This window comes from Aquarana catesbeiana, linkage group LG03 (genome assembly GCF_042186555.1).
Source record: "Aquarana catesbeiana isolate 2022-GZ linkage group LG03, ASM4218655v1, whole genome shotgun sequence".
Taxonomy (NCBI): Eukaryota; Metazoa; Chordata; class Amphibia; order Anura; family Ranidae; genus Aquarana; species Aquarana catesbeiana.
The window spans coordinates 551512155-551533528 of NC_133326.1; the positions used below are offsets into that span (position 1 = coordinate 551512155).

Sequence of the window (21374 nt, forward strand, 5' to 3'; positions counted from 1 at the left end):
CATTAAAGTGAATGTGACTGTCGGTGAGCCAATAGCGGGTCAGAGGAGGAGCCGCTGCGGGACAGAGATGACAGATGCTTTTTAAAAACTATGATTTAAAATGAAGTTAACTTAAAGCCTTTTTACTAGCGATTTAAATCGACTCGATTTAAATCAAATCCACCCTGTGCACACACAATCATGATCCATGCTGATTGGTTTGTGCTAGTTAGTTTGAGAACTGTACACAAATGGCTATTGGCCTATAACTGGCCTTCGCAGCAAGGAGCACATGAAAGCCCTTCCATGTGCTCCTTGCCCCCAAGGCCAGTTACATAGTAAGGTTGAACAAAGACACCAGTCAATCCAGTTCAACCTGAGTGAGTGAGGGTGAGTGTCTACAATTGTCCCTATCCCTGTACATTGGTGTCTCATTAAGATGCTCATCTATTATATTATTTTATTTAAAGGTACCCATATAACGCTGTCAATTTACGCAGCACTCCACACACACATAGCACACTCGCATCGGTCCCTACCCTCAAGGAGCCCACAACCCAAGGTCCCCAACTCACATTCATATACTAGGGCCAATTTTGGATAGAAGCCAACTAACCTACCAGCATGTCTGTGGTGTGGGAGGAAACCGGAGTAACCGGAAGAAACCCACACAGGCACAGAGAGAACATGCAAACTCCAGGCAGTAGTGTTGTGGTTGGGATTCGAACCAGCAACTTTTTTTACTGCTAGGCGAGAAAGCTACCCACTACACCACTGTGGTGAGGGCAGTGGCCATTTGTTTGTACTGTTGAAATACAGGTGGGGGGAGACGACAATGGACACCTTTGCTGCCATTGTGCTATATACTGGGTGTCCAGTGCGCCCCTGTGCCTTTAAGGAGGGGTGGGCTGCCTCCAGGCTCTTTAGTAAAAAAGTCACTATTGAGTCCTTAATAGAAAAAGAGCCAAGAAAGTTCATATGCTGAAAATGGTACATCAATATATTCCTCCACGGTGGCACACAAGCATAACACCACAAGAAAAGTGCAAAAAAAGAAACGGGATAGTGCCTCCACCTCTGTACACACTGCCGCTTACCAGCTATAAGTTGATCTCCTATTGCGGGAGTTCAGATGCGCTTGTGGCTTATTCCCCCGCCTCGGGTTTCTATACAGTGCGCCAATACTCCCAGCGTCCTCACCAAATAAAAATCCTCATGCACAGATGCATTCAATAGATCCTCATGAGAAGACAATGAAGGCTAGCATAGTGTAAATCCTTAATTTATTTGATTAAAAAAGGGCAAGATTGCACTTAGGTTGTTTAAAAACAGTTTTAAGAATCGAGCTGGCCGGCTCTCAATAGCAGCACGTTGCTTCCGGGATCTGCGTACACGTGGTGACGTCAGCACGTCGCTCCTCCCTACATACGTTTCGTCACACATCCGACGTCGTCCTGAGGCACGGGTGGCGTACTGACTCCCCACCTTATATACTTGTCATAATAACCACTTCCGCCCTGTTTGGACCTCCCAGTGTCATTCGTTCCACATCCGCAATATTGGAACCTGGCGGATGCCCACATCTTACGATTTAAACCAACCCTTAGTAGCACTGAATCCGCCATCACAGGTTCTGGGAAAATGCCCTCCCCTATGGATATCAATATAACTAAAATAACCTGAGTGGCTCAACTGAGTATGAGGTTCCAATATGGCGGATGTGGAACAAATGACACTGGGAGCTCGGAACAGGGCGGAAGTGGTTATTATGACAATTATAAAAGGTGGTGAGTCAGTACGCCGCCTGTGCCCCAGGACGACGTCAGGTGTGACGAAACGTATGCAGGGATGAGCGACGTGCTGACGTCACCACGTGTACGCAGATCCCAGAAGCAACAGGCTGCCATCGAGAGCCGGCCAGCTTGATTCTTAAAGCTGTTTTTAAACGAACAACCTAATTGTAAGTGCAATCATGACCTTTTTTAATCAAATTAAGGATTTACACTATGCTAGCTTTCATTGTCTTTTCATGAGGACCTATGGAATGCATCTGTGCATGAAGCTTTTTATTTAGTGAGGACGCTGGGAGTATTGGCGCACTGTATAGAGACCCGAGGCGGAGGAATAAGCCACAAGCGCATCTGATCTCCCGTAATAGGAGATCAACTTATAGCTGGTAAGCGGCAGCGTGTACAGAGGTGGAGGTACTATCCCGTTTCTTTTTTTGCACTTTTCTTGTGGTGTTATGCTTGTGTGCCACCGGAGGAATATATTGATGTACCATTTTCAGCATATGAACTTTCTTGGCTCTTTTTTCTATTAAGGACTCAATAGTGACTTTTTTACTAAATGCATTATTTTGTATCTTTTTTTCACAGGATCGTTTATTAATTGGTTTTATTGTGTCATTCAACTGGTATTATCACTTAGAGGATTAATATTAATCAGCGCAACCAAAATTTTGAATTTTATACGATTGTGTATGTCTCGCAAGAGGTTGCAGTGGATTTTTAGATCCATATAAATGTATATCACTTTTTTCTACACAGATAGCGCAGTATTTATATTTTTTGTTGTATTCGTTTTAGGTTTTTAGGCTCCCCCCCCCATTTCACCTGGTGATCTGACCAGTAACACAGGGGGCTCCCCTTATTTATGGAGGATCAGCAGAAACACCCTTGCCAGCAGCACTGCCTGGAGAGTTATGTTAGTGTTAGAAGTGACCAACAAATTAAAGCCCAACTCCACCTAACACCTTTTTAAACAGTTACAGGAACCATTTTTCCCCCCTTTGGGATAAATGTTTTAAAGCAGAACAAAACCCATTAAATTAACTATTTCCCAAAACAGTTAAATTCAACGCACGGCATGAATGATAAGTCACATTTACTCTTGCACTCAACTGAACTGTGAAGCCAGCAAATGGCTGGTGTCATAACTGATCACATGTGTAGCACCATTGCAACTGCAGATCAAACAGAGGCCAAGATGGCAGCTTCCTTGGCTATAAAGTATTGGAGGGTTTAGTTCTGCTTTAACTAAATAAAAGCTGACCATTGTAAGCACCCCTGTCCATGTTAAATGGTTTGTCTCATCCCTCCAACTTCCACTTTTGATGTACAGCTTGTTTTGGTTAAAAACAAACACACAACAGGATTAACAGGTAATAAAACGAAGTTACAGTGGGAACAAAACAAGATTCCTTTGTTAATGCTCGTGACAGAGACTGCATTACACAGGTCTATTTTGTACAAACAACACACTTGGGACAGCCTGCTGTGCATGCTGAATAAAAACACCTGTCAGCCAGGATAACCAAATAAAACCTTTTAGAATAGGCGGAAGCATGAGCCAGAGACCAAACTCAATACACTGAAAGATCAAGAAGCTATATAGAAAGATTATGCTGTGGAACAAAATGTGCAAAGTCAGACCCCTTTTAGCAGTAGATTCTGGAGAGCATGTAGTGTCAAGTAAATGAGGAAATACAATGGTGTAAATGATATGATATTCAAAGCCAAGTTCAATTATCTTATAGGCAACACAAAACTCATGTATAATGCCCACCTGATTTTTAGCCGGTCGTTCTCCGAATACAGTCTCAACACATGCTCACGCTCTTGAAATAGATAGACTTGCATGTCACTGAGAGCTTTTTGCAGCTCCGCAATCCCCTCATCCCGCTGACGCATCTCCCATTGCAGCTTGTGCTAGAACAGAAACATCAACCACTTATTTTTTTATATTCGACTTTTTAATTAACCAGCATAAATTTAGATGAATTTATTGTCAGCAATTATTGGCATCTTTAGAGCAACAAAAATGTATCCCTCTAAATTCTATGTATGTCTTCAGAATGGTCCACAAAAATCCTGCTTGCTGCATTTTTTGTCAGAAAAAAAAAAAAAAAAAATCCACCACCACCACCCACCAAAACGCAACTCCCTATTAAAATGCATTGAAAATGCAGCAAGAACGCATCGCCACACACACCCATATTACATTTTTAAAGCAGTTTTTGAGTAACATGACCTATGAAACATACACCATAAGCACGGTAAAATTGTGGCTAAATCGCAGTAAAATAGCATGCGTTTTCGGTGCCATTATTGCCACCTTTTTATCTGATCAGCAAAATGCAGAGAACATTTTCAGCCAAAATTTTTCGGGGCCGAAATTTCATCGCATCTCTAATTTCGAACACACATATAATAATAAAAAAAAAAAAAAAAAAAAAAAAAAAGGAAGAAGAGAACGTACTGTATGGTGACCCTATAATTACAACCATTGCTGTTTAAACGGTGGAAGTTTGTAGGTTTTGCCTGCGTTTGTGGTAGTGTATGCTAATACTTACATCTCTTGATCCAGTGTCAGGTCTTCTGTCTGATAGGCAGTCAACAGCACTTCTGTGTTTTTCCTGAATGGTGCTCTTTTATAGGGCGAGGAGAAGTATGGCTTCATTATGTGAGCAACACATTGCAACTGCCTAAGCCGATGACCCTCCCCCATGCTTCCAATCCCTGCCTTGTATATGTCCCTCTGTGCTCATCTCCAAGTGCACCCCCCCCCCCCCCCACACACACACACACACACACACACACACACACCTTTGACTCTTGTGTCTCCAGGCAGCCTCCACTTAACTGGCCACTGTCTGTACCCTCTATCCAGAGGTACACTTCTGCAATCATCAGGACTATCTCTCTCTTTGTGGACATAGACTCTTGATGACTGCTGGGTTCTCAGATTTCCTTCAAGGCAGTGCCAAGATTAGAGGGGAAACACCAAACAGCAATCTTTACTAGTTACCCCTTTATTTTTCTCTTGTATAGCTGCCTCTGCCCACTGGGTAAATCCTGCAAAAGAACTAAAGGGGCTACAAAAAAGGAGTCAGGACTGTCTGCCATTCCAGTTTTACATTTTTGCAGGCGATTGGTTTGTGGCAAATACATTCATGAGTAAAAACTGCAAAGTGGAAAAGAATTAGAACCACTGCCAGGCTATTAGTGCTATCTGTGGTCCCTTTTCTCTTTACTTTCCTTGTCCCAGTGACCACAAAGGAAGCAAAAGGAAATCTTATACTGTATGTCCCTATGAAGTGAAAGGAACAACCCCTACCCGCTGTTAGAATTTGTACAAGGACGGGTGCTTCTTTTGGACGAATGTTGCCAGGACACAAAAAAAAAAAAAAAAAAAAAGTTTTCCTAGCGTTTCTCTTGACAAAGAAGGCTGTGAATAACAATCATACAATATGGCTGGTGAGAAGGTAGTGGAGGTTATAAAAAGCATGCCATACCTTAATCCAGGTGGATGAGCACACTTAGGTAGACCTATACTTAAAGCAGACATTCACTTAAAATTTGAAGTACAACTAAAAGCAAAACTTTTTTTTTTTTTTTGGATAGATTTGAGATGAGTTGAGAAATACTGTTCTAATCCCAGTCCTCAAGGCGCCCCAACAGGTCATGTTTTCAGGATTTCCCTCAGATGAAAACAGCTGTGGTAATTACTAAGGCAGTGAAACTGATCAAATCACCTGTGCAAAATGAAAGCCTTAAAACATGGATTAGAAAACCCGTCTAAATTTTTTTTTTTTGCTACCTTTGCCCCTATTAGGGAGATTCAAACTCTCTATTTGCCCTGTTTATCATTATAACCAAAGTGAAAGTAAAAAAGAATTCCAAATTTTAGGATGTCCCCCGAACAGGAATGGAGGAGAATTCTTCCAATTGGGACACTCGTTCTGGTGACCTGGGCGCCCCCAAATGAGATTCCCTTAATTAGCAGGGATTTCCTGTTTTGGCTATGGGACAGGAAGTGAAGGTAAATCTCCCCAATAGGACAGAGATGGTTAAAAAAAAAAAAAACACACCAGGAAAAAGGAGTTTTAACCTTCCCTTATTTATCCAATATGAAAAAAAAGTCTTGCCTTTAGTTCTACTTTAAGGTTTGTTGCAATCAAATCCTGCCCCTCCACTTTTTAAAAAAAAAACAAGTTAGACTTACCGGTAACTTGTTTTCCAGGAGTCTTTCAGGCCAGCACCTTGAGAGCGTGGCTCCATTCACTTGACAGGAAACACACCTCCACCAAAACTTTAAAAGGAGGCTCCTTCCCACTTATCATCAGTAGTAGTAGTAGTGAACCTCTGGCCCAAACTGGAACACATAATCAGAATATGGTTAGTCACAGCATAGTAATTTAATACAATAAGGGCGGGTTGCTGCTGTCCTGAAAGACTCCTGGAAAACAAGTTACCGGTAAGTCTAACTTGATTTTTCCCTTAACGTCTTTCAGGACAGCACCTTGAGAGGATAATAGAGACTTACCCACTAGGGAGGGACCACAGCCTGCAAGACCTTTCTGCCAAAAGCCTGTTCACTTGCTGACAGAAGATCTAGTCTGTAATGACGGACAAACGTAAGGTAACTTGACCACGTAGCCGCCTTACAAATTTGATTTGGGGTGGCACCAGCTATTTCTGCCCATGTAGTGGCTTGAGCCCTGGTAGAATGTGATTTAACTCCCAGCGGGGGGATAGCCCCCATTGAGAGTAGGCTGCCAGAATAGCAGATTTAAGCCATCTAGCTATTGACCCCTTAGAAGCTTGTTGGCCCTTTTTTTCAGAAAAAAGTATAAACAGAGAGTCCGAGGACCGAAAGTTTTTTGTTACTTCCAGATACTGTAATAAAGTTCTTCTTACATCCAAATTGTGGAATTTGCTTTGTAGACTTTCCAATATTTAGCATAGATTTTTTCTGGTCACTATTTTTCTACTGTAAAGTAATGTAGTTACCAAAGGTTGTGACAGACCTTTGTTTCTTAACAACTGCTCCTCAGACACCAAGCAGTGAGGCTTAGACTGGCCACTTCCAGATGTTGTATCGGACCTTGTAGGAGCAAGTCTTGCCGGTGAGGCAGCTGCCAAGATGGTTTGACTGCCATCTGTAGAATGGTGGTAAAACATGCCCTTTTTGGCCAAAATGGAGTAATTAGAATTACTGCCACTTTTTCCCCTCTGTATTTTCCTCAATACCAATGGGATCAGTTGGAAAGGAGGAAAGGCGTAACCCAGATGAAAGTTCCAGGGCTGAATTAACACCTCTGTCCCCTGGGAACTGTCGTTTCTGTGAATCGAGAAGAATACCGGGAGTTGCATATTTTCTTCTGACGCAAATAGGTCTATTTGTGGTTGACCCCAGGCCCTGGTAATCATTGCAAAAATTTCCGGATTCAAGCTCCATTCTGCCTCCTGAATCCGCCTTCTGCTTAGATAATCTGCCACTACATTTAGGGTGCCCTTGAGGTGGACTGCTGATAAGGACAGTACATGATTTTCTGCCAAAACCAGGATCTTTGAAGCTAGCAACTGCAGTGTTTTGCTTCTTGTGCCCCCTTGCTTGTTTAGGTAGGCTATGGTAGCGGCGTTGTCTGAGAGGACCTGGACATGAGAACCTTGAAGGATTGGAGAGAAGGCATCTAATGCTAAGGCGACTGCCCTTAGTTCCCTCCAATTTGAGGACCTCTTTGCCTCTGCCTGAGACCACACTCCTTGCGTGAAGTTTTGATCCAAGTGAGCTCCCCGACCCCACACGCTGGCATCTGTCGTTACCACCTTTTCTATTGGAAAAGACCAAAGCAGGCCTTTGACAGATTTTCCTGGCTTCTCCACCACCAAAGCGATCTTTTGACTTTGGTGGGGATTTTACCTTTGCTTCCAGAGATTCTGTCCTGCGATTCCATATTCTCAGGAGAAAAGTCTGAAGAGGTCTGAAATGTAACCTTGCCCATTGAATGGCTGGCATGGTTGAGGTTAGGGTTCCTAGGGATGACATGACTTGCCTGACTGATAATTCCTGGATTTGTCTGTAAGGAGGCTACAACATTTTGGACTTTTACCTTTTTCTCTTCTGGGAGAAATACTCTGTTCTATTGAACAGGTCTGATACCCCAGAAATAGTACTTCTTGGGCCGGATTGAAATTTGACTTTTGCATATTTATAATCCAACCCAAGGCTTCTAGATGACCTCGGGCTTTTCCGAGGTCCTCTAACAAATTTTTCCCTGGAAGGGGCAAAGAAGAGTAGATCGTCCAAGTACGGAATTACCGCAATCCCCTGCAGGCGGAGAGGTGCAAGCTCTTCTGCCATTATCTTTGTAAATATTGGTGGGGCAGAAGAAAGGCCAAAGGGGAGGGCCTTGAATTGTAGGTGCAGAACCTCTTTCCCCAAATTTATCGCCATCCTTAGGAATTTTTGAGACTGCGGGGCTATGGGGATATGCAGATAGGCATCTCGAAGGTCTATTGATGCCATAAAGCATTCCTTTGTCAATAGGTTTGACCGTGAAGATAGAGTCCATACGAAAACTTTTGTATAGGACTGATCGATTTGAGGTTTAGGATTAATCGGAAATCTCCGGATGGCTTTTTTATCAGGAATATATGGGTATAAAATCCCTGATAAAGCTCCCCCTGTGGAACGAGAGTCAAAACCCTTGATCTATCAGGTCCTTTAACAGGTGCGTCATTGCTAGGGACCTTGTTACATCCCTTGGAAGATTTGTCACCAAGTACCTTTCTGGGGGGAGATCTGAAAATTCTATTTACGTAACCCTGGGCTAGCATATTCAGAATGTACTGGTTTTCTGTTATGCTTGCCCAATAGGGGAGAAAGCCCTGAAGTCTTCCACCCACCTGTAACCGGCTGTCATTGCGTCTTGCTGGATGACGCAGGAGGATTATTATTATTATTATTATACAATATTTATATAGCGCCAACAGTTTACGTAGCGCTTTAATGGAGGATGGAAAAGGACATTCTCCTTTGCCCTTTCCCCTCCACCCTGACCAACTTTTCTTTTTCTCTTGAGGCTAGTTTTGTTCCAGAGCCCTTTGAGGACGAAAAAAAACATTTGACTGGCTGTTTTTCCTTCTTGACAGGAAAAAAGATTTCTTTTTATCTGCAGTCCTGTCAAGGGCCAAACAATAAATCCACTAAGAAAGGGACCCCGCATAATTTATTTTTAGATGCTGCGTCCCCCTGCCAGGTTTTTAGCCATAATGCCTGTCTAACTGAATTAGTAAGGGCTGCGGCTTTAGCTGCCATCCTGATAGGCTACGGCCGCTGAGAGAGTAGAAAAGGAATCAAGGATTTCTTGCTTAGGGGAATCCGCTATTATATGAGCTTTAAGCTGATTTACCCAATACTCCAAGTTTCTGGAGACACAAGTAGTTGCCATTGCTGGCTTAAGGTTGCCCATAATGGATTGCCAAGCCCACTTGAGTTGTTGATCCATTTTTTTATCCATAGGGGCCTTTTAAGATCCTCGTGTCCTCAAATGCCAGATCAGTAGATCTTGACACCTGAGAAAAGGCTGCATCAAGTTTTGGAACCTTATTCCAGAGAGCCGCTGGGTCTTCATCAAAAGGGAACCTTCTCTTATGAGCCCTAGAGAAGAATGGTTTCCTATCAGGATCAGCCAATTCTTTGATTGTTTCAGAAATCACTGCATGGACTCCTCCAGGCCCAAAGTAGCAAAAATAGCCCTCAAAAGGCGGTCCACTTGATCCAAAGACAATTTATATTTGGAAGACATTCTCCAGCTCATCCTCATCTGAGTCATTTGAATGAGAGGGGGAAAGCCCTTCCTGGTTCAGAGGACCCATTTCTGCCTCCACTACCGGGACTAACAGTGAGCCTTGAGAGGACTGTGAGGTAGTGGGCTGACTTGTGGATGGATTTGTAGGATTGAATGGTAGCATCCAATTCTTTTTTGGCAGATGCGATTTCTTCCTTCACCAAGGAGTCAATGCATGCTTGACATAGTCTTTTTCCAGCCTTCAGTTAACTTAGTTTTGCATGAAGGACATTTCTTTTTAATCCCAGGGTCAGAGCTCTTGGTCTGCCATGATAAGGGAACAAAAAGAGAAAAAAAAAGATAAACCATCCTTTAGTCAGCCTGAACACTCAAGATGCTCACCACAGCTGCAGTGTGAGAAAAAACAACAGACTCATGTGCCCTGACAGGCCCCTCCGCCACCAGGGGGAAAAAATACCCTCAAGCCCCACTAAACATTTAGGGAGAAGAGAGCTAGAGAGAGACCCCACAGTAAAGTTGAGCAGAATCTACAGTCTGCTCCTTACCTGGGCCTTGCTGGTGCCAGTCCCACTTGCTGCAGTTCCTGAGTCCATGCTGAGGCAGCAGCGTGATGCTTGTGGCGAAAACGCCGGTTCCGGACACTAATAACGCCTGTGCGCCAGACCGGAACTATGTAGGCACCAGACCTATTCCTCCCTCCTCCCCCTGCACTGCCAGCGGAAATGCCGCCTAACGTCTGCTCGTCGGATGCTGCCCCACTTCCGGTTACCTCACATCCGGCGGATGCAGTCCTCTGACTGCCCTTCCCAAGATGGCGGCGGCGTCAGGAAAAAAAGCATGTCCTGGCCAAAAAAAGTGCCTGCCATGCCTGACACCCCCCCACCCCACCCTGGAGCAGTCCTGGCACTGACGAAGGAGAAGGAGCCCATCCACCCGGTACCACATAAACCTGTGGAAATGGGAGGACCCGGCTCTCTTGAGGTAGGACAAAAAATAGTGGAGTAGGGAGCCTGGCCTCTCAGGACAGCGCCTTGAGAGCTCCAAACACCCACGTGTTCCCTCCGGAGGAAACACAAAAACTGATAAGTGGGAAGGAGCCTCCTTTTAAAGTTTGGTGGAGGTGTGTTTCCTGTCAAGTGGGTGGAGCCACGCTCTCAAGGTGCTGTCCTGAAAGACGTTAAGGGAAAGTATAGATATTTATTTTTTGTTCTTTACCTTTATTTTTTTGCCTGGCCACACCCTTACTCTTGCCTAGGCAAGGAGAATTATTTGTTTTCCCCTTTACTAACTCCTGGGACACAGGCATCAGATATCCCAGGAGGCATTACATCCACCTAAACAGAAAGGAAGATCTCATGCAAATGCAGAGATCTAGTATTGCAATATTGGGGAAACCAGGAAGAGACAGCTGGATCCTCACAATGTAAACGATAAAGATGATGGTGTAGGACAGGACCTGGAGTAGGAGGGGGGGCACAAGAAGTAGACAACGCTGGATCTGTTGGGCTTAGAAGTATATTAATACAGCAGGAAACCACCAAAAGTTTAGCATGGAATAAAAAATAAAATTATATTTGGGAGGGTGAAGATAGCAGTAAAAGGGTTAAAGACTGGAATCATGCTACAACTAGGGCTGCAACTAATGATTATTTTCATAATCGATTAAAGGGGTGTTGCAGCCTTTTTTTTTTTTTTTTTTTAAAGTCAACAGCTACAAACACTGTAGCTGCCGACTTTTAATAAGGACACTTACCTCTCCAGCGAGCCCGCGATGTTGGCCCCCCGAGGCCGATCCGTCCTCTCCATCTATTTTATATGCCATGCGTGAGACCCTGTGATGTGAGGACAAGAGTTTGGTTCAGTTTTCTCCATTGCAGCAAGCATTATCTTGCTAAAGCCTATTTGACCTTTTTTTCATTAAATTGGTCAACTTCATCTGGTAAGAGGACATCTATTTCCATGAGCACATTGGTGTCTTTCAGTGATGGTGAAGGGATTTTGCTGCTCACGTCTTGATATCAAGATTCACATCAGGATTCTATACAATTTATTTTTTACCTTTGATGGACTTTTTTATTATATTACACATCTGATATTTATTTGACATTATATGTTACGGTTGCACAATTATTATTGAACACAATTATTTTTTGCCTCCAGGTTTACGATTTTGTTTATCCAATTTCTATGCACACAGGCAAGCTGGTTTTCATTATTTGATAGTATTATTTTTAGCTCACATTTAATGGGATTTTTTTGTGCATTAGCTTCTTTGACAATTATCTAGCGCTCCCCAACCCCCCCTTTTTTCACACGTATGCATTTATGAATTTATTCATTTTGTTCAGGGTGTAGCTGCTCTATTAACCACTTATTTTTGTGGCGCGGAATTATTCACTATTTATCCGTCTATCGGATCGGCTGCCGGCGCCGCCACCCTAACTAAGGGAAACAGGCAGTGGAGCCTTGCGGCTTCACTGCCAGTTTCCTACTGTGCATGCGCGAGTCGCGCGGCGCTTTGTGAATGGCCCCGATGTTTTCTGGGAGAGACACGGACACACACGTCCCAGAAGGCAACGCCGTGGAATAGGAAGAGGCAGATTAGGAAGACTGCCTAGCAATAGGGGTTTCAGGTAAGTTAAAAAAAAAAAATTTTTTAAGAATATTGATGTACTTTTTTTATTTTAGGGTGGCCCTCCACTTTAATAACCTTAAAAAAGTGTGGTGTATAAGTTAGCTAAAATGTAAAGTTTTTAAAAAAAAAGGCAATTTATTCTTAAATATCTCTATGCAGTGGTAAATATAAAATAACCAAGTATATGGTTAGGGAGCAAAATATCTAATCCACTCTGAGAATAACAGACAGAAGAGATATACTGTATATACTATTAGAGGCTATTACTATTAAAAGGGTGAATCTGGCAAATATCAGACTCAGAGATCAAATTTTAAAAAAAAAGCAATCATTTTCAAGTGACGGGAAAATTTAGAAATGGAAAATTTTCAGACAGTGTATGTGGTTTTCGTTCAGAAATTACATTAATTTTAAAAACAGAATGTTAAAAACAAGTGAAAATTTCAAACAACATTCTTTTATTCAGCGAATGTACAAAGATTTATCGTCTGAATATTCTCGTCTGAAAATTGATCCGTGTGGCCGGTACACACATATGCAGTTTGCTTTTGATGGGTTTCTGCAGTGCTTTTTGTTGTGCGTTTTGATTTTTGCGCACGCGATTTTGCTGCATATTGCATTTTTGCTGGAAAATTTGTTGTTGGGCAGATTAAACACAAATTGCTGCAAAAACACATTACATGCTTTTCTGCAGCTTCTGCACTGAAGTATATTGAACCAAAAAAGCACCGTTTTGCGTTAAAAAAAAAAAAAAAAAAAAAAGTCCCTGACCCTTTCCAAATACACAGCGGCTGAAAAAAGCATAGATGTGAACGTGTCCCATAGGAAACCATGTAAATGAACTGTAGTGCGTTTCTGCAAAACGCACCAAAAAACACATAGGTGTGAACCAGGTCTAAGACGTTAAGTAACATAATGGGGTTAAAAAAAAAACGAAATTAGCCCTTTATAGTACAAAAAAAAAAAAAAAAAATTAAAAAAAAAGCAGATAATCACTACTGTAAGGGGTTCATTTTTTACTGTAGAACTGTGAAAGTAATATTTACAGTAGTGATTTGCTCTTTTTTACTATAAAGGGTTCATTTTAGTTATTTTTAACTTCATTATGTTACTGGCCGATTAATCGATTATGAAAATAGTAGTAATTGATTAATTTCATAATCGATAAGTTGTTTCAGCCCTAGCTACAACCCAACTTTTGGCTTTCAGATGGAAGCGATCTGATAGCTGTACAGATGCTGGATTGCTTCCACCAATGATTAATCTGCATCCCATTACCTCAGCAGGGGAGGTATCAGGGGTCTGAAAAGACCCTTTAAGTCTCCTTAACAAAAACATGTCATAGTATATATACACACCATCACACAGGGGCTATTGGTCCCCTATGTGACAGCAATACAGTGGAAAAAAAAATAAAATATTCTTTGAACCACCCCCATCAGTAGGTAAATACACACTTCAGGGACACCTACGTATGAAAATGTTGGTTATGCTACACGTTACATAACACCATGCATGTCAGATCAAGAGCACTAATCCTAGGACACTGTTTAACGTGAACTCTAAACAAATAACCTGTTGGATACGGACACCATTTCACAGACGCATGCAGTTTTAAAGCTTGGGTAGTCATTTACTCATCACAACCTCATTCTGTATTTTACTGAAAATTGCATAATAAATTGCATTTGCACTCCGTAACATTAATAACTTCAATATATTCTTCACTGAAAATTTGTGCTTAATAAAAAGTCGTATTGATATTGTGTGACAATAAAAAAAAAAAAAAGAAAAAAAAAGTTATTCTGTAGGGTCTCTGCTTCTGGAAAATACACTGTTTGGGGGTTTTAACTAATCTTCAGTCCTATAACGATTATTTTAGTGTGTGCAGAAAAAAAAAAAAAAATGGCCCAGACAGTGAAAGGGTTAAATGTTGTAAAACTACAGTGTTGCTATGGGAAATTCTGCTTCAGGTTCCCACCAGCACACTATCCTGCCAATCTATTCCAAACACAAAAACTATTTTACAATCCCCACACCCTCAAACTTACCTGCTCTTCATAAGTGGATTTGTATTGGTCCAACTTCTTTGCCAACTCTTCGTGCTCCTCATCAAACTCTGCGATCTTCTTACGGTAATACTCCAGCAACTCACGGGATGGGCGGAGGTATGCCAAGCGCTCATTTATGGGAGGTAGAGGGGTGGAATCTACTTGGTGAGAAGCAAGGCTGGACAATATGGAGGGCTCTGGGGTCTGGGGTGTTCTGTACCTGTGGAAAGAAATGACATATGATGATATGAGGGTTGATGTAATGTTCACATGGTACACAGGACTCCTATAAGCCAAAATCACAGAAACCTGTGTCCAATCGGGTCCTTTTTATGGGAAAATGCAGCTAAATTATCTGTGTGAACATTCATGCATGCAGCATCCCTGTGACCATTGGCTAGGTTTCATCAACTACCAAACTCTCTGCTGCCACGCAATACAATGACAGCCAACTGTCTGCGTCTTTATGACAAAATGAGGTGAACATGAAGTGTGTACTGAGTTGTTCATCTTGGTACAGTTTTCAGACCTAATGTCCAGGAAGAAGTGTTCAGGAGTCAAAAAGTATGAAGCCTTAAAGTGACCCTGTCATTTGCCTGTTCAGGAAAAAGTGACAGAATCTCTCTAAAGCTGAACTCTAGATATAAGAAACACAAATTAAAACAGCTCTGTTGTAATTACCGTAATCCATTGTTAAATAAAAGTATCTTTTAAATGTGAGCAGTGTGAGCGAGTACCTGAATTTGACCAGTTATCAGCCAGATAGAGAGGAAGAAGCAGAACAAGTAGCCAATCGGTTCATGTGCTGAGAAGAAGCATGATGGTAGGAGGAGTGAACAGAAAGTGATGAGCTCATCACTGTTGTTCTTCTCCAGGTCACAGGCTAAGGGGAAGATCCAGGTCAGCCTAAGCTCACAGGAAAAGAAGTTGAATAACGCTGGCTGTCAAACCCTTGAATATGGAGGACATCTACAAGTGGAAAAAAGTTCTGCAAGGGAAAAGGAGAATAAACACCTTGCAGGATAGACAGGAGAGTTTTTGTATGCAGTTGGGTGTTAAAAATAATTAAATAAAAAAGAAGCCCATACATGTTATTGTTTATGCAGCCTAGATGCATTACAATAACAGTAATAAAGGAGGGTCAATTTGCTTTACTTTAAGGATTAGAATAAATGTAATCACTGCTAACAGAGTCTCATACCTGACTCCCCGAGTCTCCTGGCGTGGAGTACGATCCATAGCTCACTCCAGCAAAATTCACTGCAAAGAAAAAAAAAAGAAGAAAGGGATTTTAATAGATTCAATATTTTTTTCCCAATAACACATAGTTTAGTGGTTTAGATGTGTGTGCAGTCAGTGAGCTTCTGAGTAGATGTCCATAAGAGAGTTTTGTGTTAGCTAAAACAAAGTTCCCAGAGCAGCTTCCTTTTAGAACACAGACCTCTTAGAAGTGGTCAGGGACAGGTTTTATATCGTCACAGAGCTACTTAAAGTGGAGCTAAAAACGTACCTCTCTTTCAAAGGTTCACATCCCTTGCCCGCATCTTCTCCTGGGTGTCTGTGGCCTTCTTCATTGGCTGGCATGGGATATCACACCTGCACAGGAATGCAATCATTCTGGCTCGATGCACAATATAAGACCCCTTTCACACTGTCAGACTGATCGGGTCTGCCTGTCAGGTTTTTAAGGTGGATGCGATCGGACCATCCATAGCTCTCTATGTAGCATCGAAATGTCAGTGGACATGTGTCCGTTGACACCCGCCAGCATCTGATCCAATCCCGTTTGCTAAAAAACAGATGAATGGGGTCCAGCGGATGGAATGACACTCGGAAGGAAATGGACAGGTGGCCTGTTTCCATCTGACCGCCCCATAGAGAACAGCGGGCTGTATCCGCTCTGCATAACGGCGCAGATACAGACCAGTCGTCCACCTGCTTAGCAGAGAGAGATACTTCACTGAGCAGGCGGATTCGCTTGACGGAGTGCACCCCATCTAAAAAGGGGCCTAAACAAAAATGCATGAAAAATGCTCTATATAGAATTTTTTGGTGCCAGCTTTTAGCAGCAGCTAGGAGCGTTCCCACAAGTTCAAATAAGTGTGAATGGACACATAGGATAACACTATTTTCTTCTAAAAACAGAAGTAAAAAAATGCTCAAAAGCTGTTGCCAGGAGAGCTTTCTTTTTTTTTAAAGCTAGTGTACATGAAGCCTCGGGCCCACAGGTGCTATGCTGGAACGTAAACTGAGCTTTGCTTCTGCAGCTCAGTGTACACATTCCAAAGAAGACTGCAAGCAGACACTGCATGCCTCTTTGGCAATAAACAGCCTGCCTGTTTGCAGTTTTTAACAGCAGGTCTTTAGTTCTACTTTAAAGTGGAACTAAACCCTCCTAACCTTTACAGCCAAGGAAAATGCCATTGTTGCCTGTTTGATATGCAGCTGCCATTGTGCTGAACATGACACCAGCCATTTGATGGCTTGACAGCTCACTTGAGAGCACAAGAAACTCTGGCAGTTACGATTTATGGCATTCCTAAAAGCAGAGCTAAACTTACGTTTTCTTTAACAATACGAGTCCCTCGCCAGCACCAGCATCTTCCTCTGGGTGCCAGACTTCATTGGGCAGCGCAGGATGTTATCACATGTGCAGCTCAGTTTACATGTTGGAGAATGCGGCAAGCAGGTAGGTTAGATATTTTATTTTAGAAGAGACATGTCTTTTCTACAATAAAGAGCCTACCTGCTCGTGGTTTGTCACAGCGGAACTGTAGTTCCGCTTTCAATGCAACTGTTTTGGGAACCAGTAATGCCCCGTACACACAGTCGGATTTTCCGATGGAAAATGTCCGATTGGAGCGTGTTGTCAGAAATTCTGACCGTGTGTGGACTCCATCGGACATTTTCCATCGGATTTTTCGACACACAAAGTTTGAGAGCAGGATATAAAATTTTCCGACAACAAAATCCGTTGTCGGAATTTCCGATCGTGTGTACACAAATCCGACAGACAAAGTGCCACGCATGCTCAGAATAAATAAAGAGATGAAAGCTATTGGCCACTGCCCCGTTTATAGTCCCGACGTACGTGTTTTACGTCACTGCGTTTAGAACGATCAGATTTTCCGACAACTTTGTGTGACCGTGTGTATGCAAGACAAGTTTGAGCCAACATCCGTCGGAAAAAATCCTAGGATTTTGTTGTCGGAATGTCCGACCGTGTGTACGGGGCATTAGAGTGAGACTGTACCCTGGTTAAAAAAAAAAAAAATTCTATCCAAATATGCATTATACACTGTATTCCATTTTTTTTTTTTGCTGCTGTGATCTGACATACTATTGATGGGTGGCTACATTCATTCTTCATGGTCCTGTTTTTGACAGGTACCTGTCCCCATGGCAAGGTTCCCCCGGAAGTTCGGCCCCCTCCTCCTTCCCCCACCACCGGGCCATTCACAAACCACAGCGCTCTTCACACATTCCCAGTAGGGAAGTGCCGGTTTCCCTCAACAGGAATGGTGGCGGCAGCACCACCTGAGAGGCGATTGAAAAATCAGCTGGGGTGCTAATGTCGCGTTATCCCTGGACGGACAAGTGTCCCAATATTAAAAGTCAGCAGCTACAGTATTTTCTGAATTTAAATTTTTTGGTGGGGGGGCTGGAGCTCCACTTTAAGACTGGGAGAGTTGGGACAGCTACGCGGGTCTGGGAGGCCACAAAAGCAGTTAGCAGGTCCAGAGGGCTGGAGGAAATCTAAGTCTCTGGAGGAGTGAGCAAGCTTGAGAACAGGAATGGGCCCATGCAGCAAGGCACTGCAATCTAGGCAGAGAGAGCCTGAACAGCTTGTGGTCTGGGAGACCAAACAGCCAGGTGGCTCTGTAATTTTCATTTGTTGTGTTTGCTGGAGAACCCTTGCGTGGGCTATCCACCTGTGTTGAACTTTGCTTTTCTTTTATTAAAAGTGGGTTACCAAGTAGTGCCTGTGTGGCCTGGACCCACTGTAAAAACACATCTACGCATGAGCTAAAACACCCACAAATCACTATAAACATTTTAAAATGTATTAAAAACATGGATGGTGGCAGGAGGGCAGTGGACTGGGGTATTTTTTTCTTTTTTAGAAGTTCCCCACTGGGGGGCTTTGACAAAATATCAGGGGTCAAAACGGACTCCCGATGATGTCTCACATTTGAGAAAGGGATGGAGGTCAGGGATTCCCTAGTCTTTCTCTGCAGCCTCATAGAGCTGCACAATTATTCGTTAAAAAATTGTGATCTCGATTCAACCCCCCTGACGATCTCTAGTGCAGAGTTTGCCGATTCTTTCATATAACAAGTGGAGAGACGTATCTGCTCACTCAGCTGTCAAAAGAAAAAACATCCAGGCAGTCTGCCAAGTTTTTAACATGAAACACTGTAACAAACTCTTCCTTCTTCGATCAAAGGGATAAACTTCTGTGTGTAAAGAAAAAAAATCCAGGCAGTCTGCCAAGTTTTTAACAATGTGTAAATGCAGGAAGTTTAACCAAGTCTAAATCTTTTTCTGACACTTGTTTAAATTAGAATCAATATCTTTTGCTAGAAAATTACTTGGAACCCCCAAACATTATATATATTTTAGCAGAGACCCTAGGGAATAAAATGTCAATAGCTGCAATATTTTGTCACACTGTATTTGCCCAGCGGTCTTTCAAATGCATTTTTTGGGGAAAAAATACACTTCAATGAATAAAAAAAAAAAAAGTAACAGTAAAAAGTTTGCCTAATTTTTTTTGTTTTAATGTGAAAGATGATGTTATGCCGCGAGGATCGTGATCTATCTGCTAAGCAAAAAAATCGTGATTCCCATTTTAGCCAGAATCGTGCAGCTCTACAGCCTCAGCTGCATTGGACAGTAAATGAATAGGAAGTGCTCTGTGCTGAGCCGCTTCCTGTATTTACATTTTACTATGCTTCAGTTATGAATGGACACAGTGAGTGTCAGTGACGGCCCGTGCATTGAGGGCTCACCTGCGCCACCGTCCCCCCCAATCCATGCGCCTGGCCCCTTTCAGGACGCTGGACACATGGATTCCTATGGCGGGGGTGGGGGTGTTTTTTTTTTTTTTTTAAAGCATGTGATTAGAGCCAGAGGCTCTAATCGGCTTCAAAAAAGGGTGTGCTTGGGGCACAGAGAGTGCACCCTGAACCCACCCAATTGTGTGACCATAGCGCTATCTTCACACTACAGTGCCTCCCTGCCAATCAGGAGGCAGGTTGGTGAGACCCGTTTCCCGATTGGCCAAAGTGCCAGGCAAACCTGCCTATTGGATGCCTAGTGGCGCTTTGGCAAGCAGAGGAAGCATGAAAGGACCGGGCACCTCCACCGCTGCCCGAGTGTGGAGGAGAGTAGGAGAGAGGACAGAGACACAGAGGATGCGAGTCTTCGGGTAAGTGCCGGACCCCATGGAGGGAGAGGGGGGGTCTAGAGCTGTGAGACCCGAGGGGGTGTGTGCAAGTGCCAGCTGCAAGACCTGGGGGGGGGGGGTGCACGTGCTTATTGCCAGGGTAAGACACAAGTGGCTGCAATTGATGGGGCACAGTAAGGCTGCAATTGATGGGGGGGGGCAGTATTTTTCAGTTTGTTTGCGCCCCCCCCCCAAAAAAATTCTGAGCACCAGCTGCCACTGCAGTGCGCACGCCTATGAGCAAAATGTTTACTAATGTAGCATAGTAAATCTTTTATATCTACCTTTGACAGATCTGTCCATTAATTTATGAGGATCTTTCCCTCCTCTGCTCCTGCATGAAATCAGTAAGCTATACCTGCGGGGAGAGCGGTTTGGGAGGGAGAGAGTATGACACCTAGTTTACAAGCGTGGCACGTGCCCAGTTTGGATTTCAGCATTTCTCTGTCATGGAAATCAAGCAATGCCAAGAAACCAGCAGCACAGAGAACCATCGCCACAGTCCATACTGTATTAGGAGACCACAAGAACGCTGTAAAGATGATCAGACTGGTAAGGACAAGCAGCAATATTTCTTTTAAAACAGATTCTCCTTCAATGCATTTTGCAGAAAAACTGAGATTTTACATGTAATACATTGAAGTCAATGGCCAGCGAAGTTTTGCTGTTTGGCGCGGTGTACAGGAATTGTGGTAAATTCAGGACCATCGCCCTATTTCCCCCCCCTCCCAGGGTGCAATGGGCATCTTCCCTGCACCTGCGCAGGTTCCTCAGCAGACACCAGGCACATAGTGTGTCCAAATGTTATTCTGTCCACTACAAGGGATGGTGGAGGAGGAAACAGCTACTCAGCATACAGAAGCCGCTCAGTATAGAGCTATGTCTCGCTATACCGCAGAGCCCCCTCCTAATACAGACATAGAAACCCCGACATAAGGCGCTCTCTCACCTCTCCAACCCGCTCCTTCAACCGCCTGCTCTCACCGTCTACCTGGAAACCAAACAAGCCGCCTCTCCCGTTCCGCCCAATCACAACACGTCTTCATTCCTCCACCAATCAGCCACCTCTCCGGTTCTGCCCAATCACAAAACATCTACCTTTCTCCGCCAATCGGCCGTCTCTTCTCGGCCTACAAGACTCCGGCCGTGTCGGGAGACGTAGTTCGGCGCGCAGCCGCACTTGCCGCAGACTGGCAGGAGTTTATGTATGCCTATTAATTGGTCTAACTCTAAACGAAAGTCTATGAAATACACGTCCGGGGAGAATACTAGCAAGAATTGCTATTGGTGACATACAAATGATAATAAAATATCCATATATTACATGGGGGCTTACATGTTGTCTTTTGGTTGCAGTCCATATGGGGGCTATTTATTTTTACCCAAGATTCACTCAGCTTTCACAAAAGATTCACTAAGAAAAATGTGTGAATCTTGGTGAAAATAATGATATATAGAGCATATTTTTCAGCCTATGTAACTATGAAACATGGTATGATACACAGTATACGAGGTCTAATATACAGCTTTATATATGGCCATTGACACTTTACCTGTAGGTTGCGAAGATTACCAAAATACATGTTACATGCTTTAGGATCCAAAACTGGCAGCCCTCCAGCTGTTGCGAAACTACAAGTTCCATCATGCCTCTGCCTGTGG

General features: G+C 43.2%; 1 protein-coding gene across 3 annotated transcripts in view; it reads right to left on the bottom strand.

Annotated features, from left to right (window-relative positions):
* CCDC77 (coiled-coil domain containing 77) overlaps positions 1-20865 on the bottom strand; it is a 50040-nt gene extending 29175 nt beyond the window's left edge. The window contains exons 1-4 of one of the 3 annotated variants that reach the window (XM_073621637.1): positions 20662-20865; positions 15465-15523; positions 14264-14483; positions 3547-3689 (exon numbers count right to left, since the gene is read on the bottom strand). In XM_073621637.1, the coding sequence (XP_073477738.1) occupies positions 3547-3689; positions 14264-14483; positions 15465-15502 (401 nt within the window). In that variant the 5' untranslated portion in view covers positions 15503-15523; positions 20662-20865. Of the gene's footprint in view, positions 1-3546; positions 3690-4333; positions 4431-5985; positions 6133-14263; positions 14484-15464; positions 15524-20661 lie in introns of those variants that run through there. The other 2 variants (XM_073621639.1, XM_073621638.1) reach the window with 2 other exon arrangements.
* Between the last annotated feature and the right edge of the window lie 509 nt (positions 20866-21374).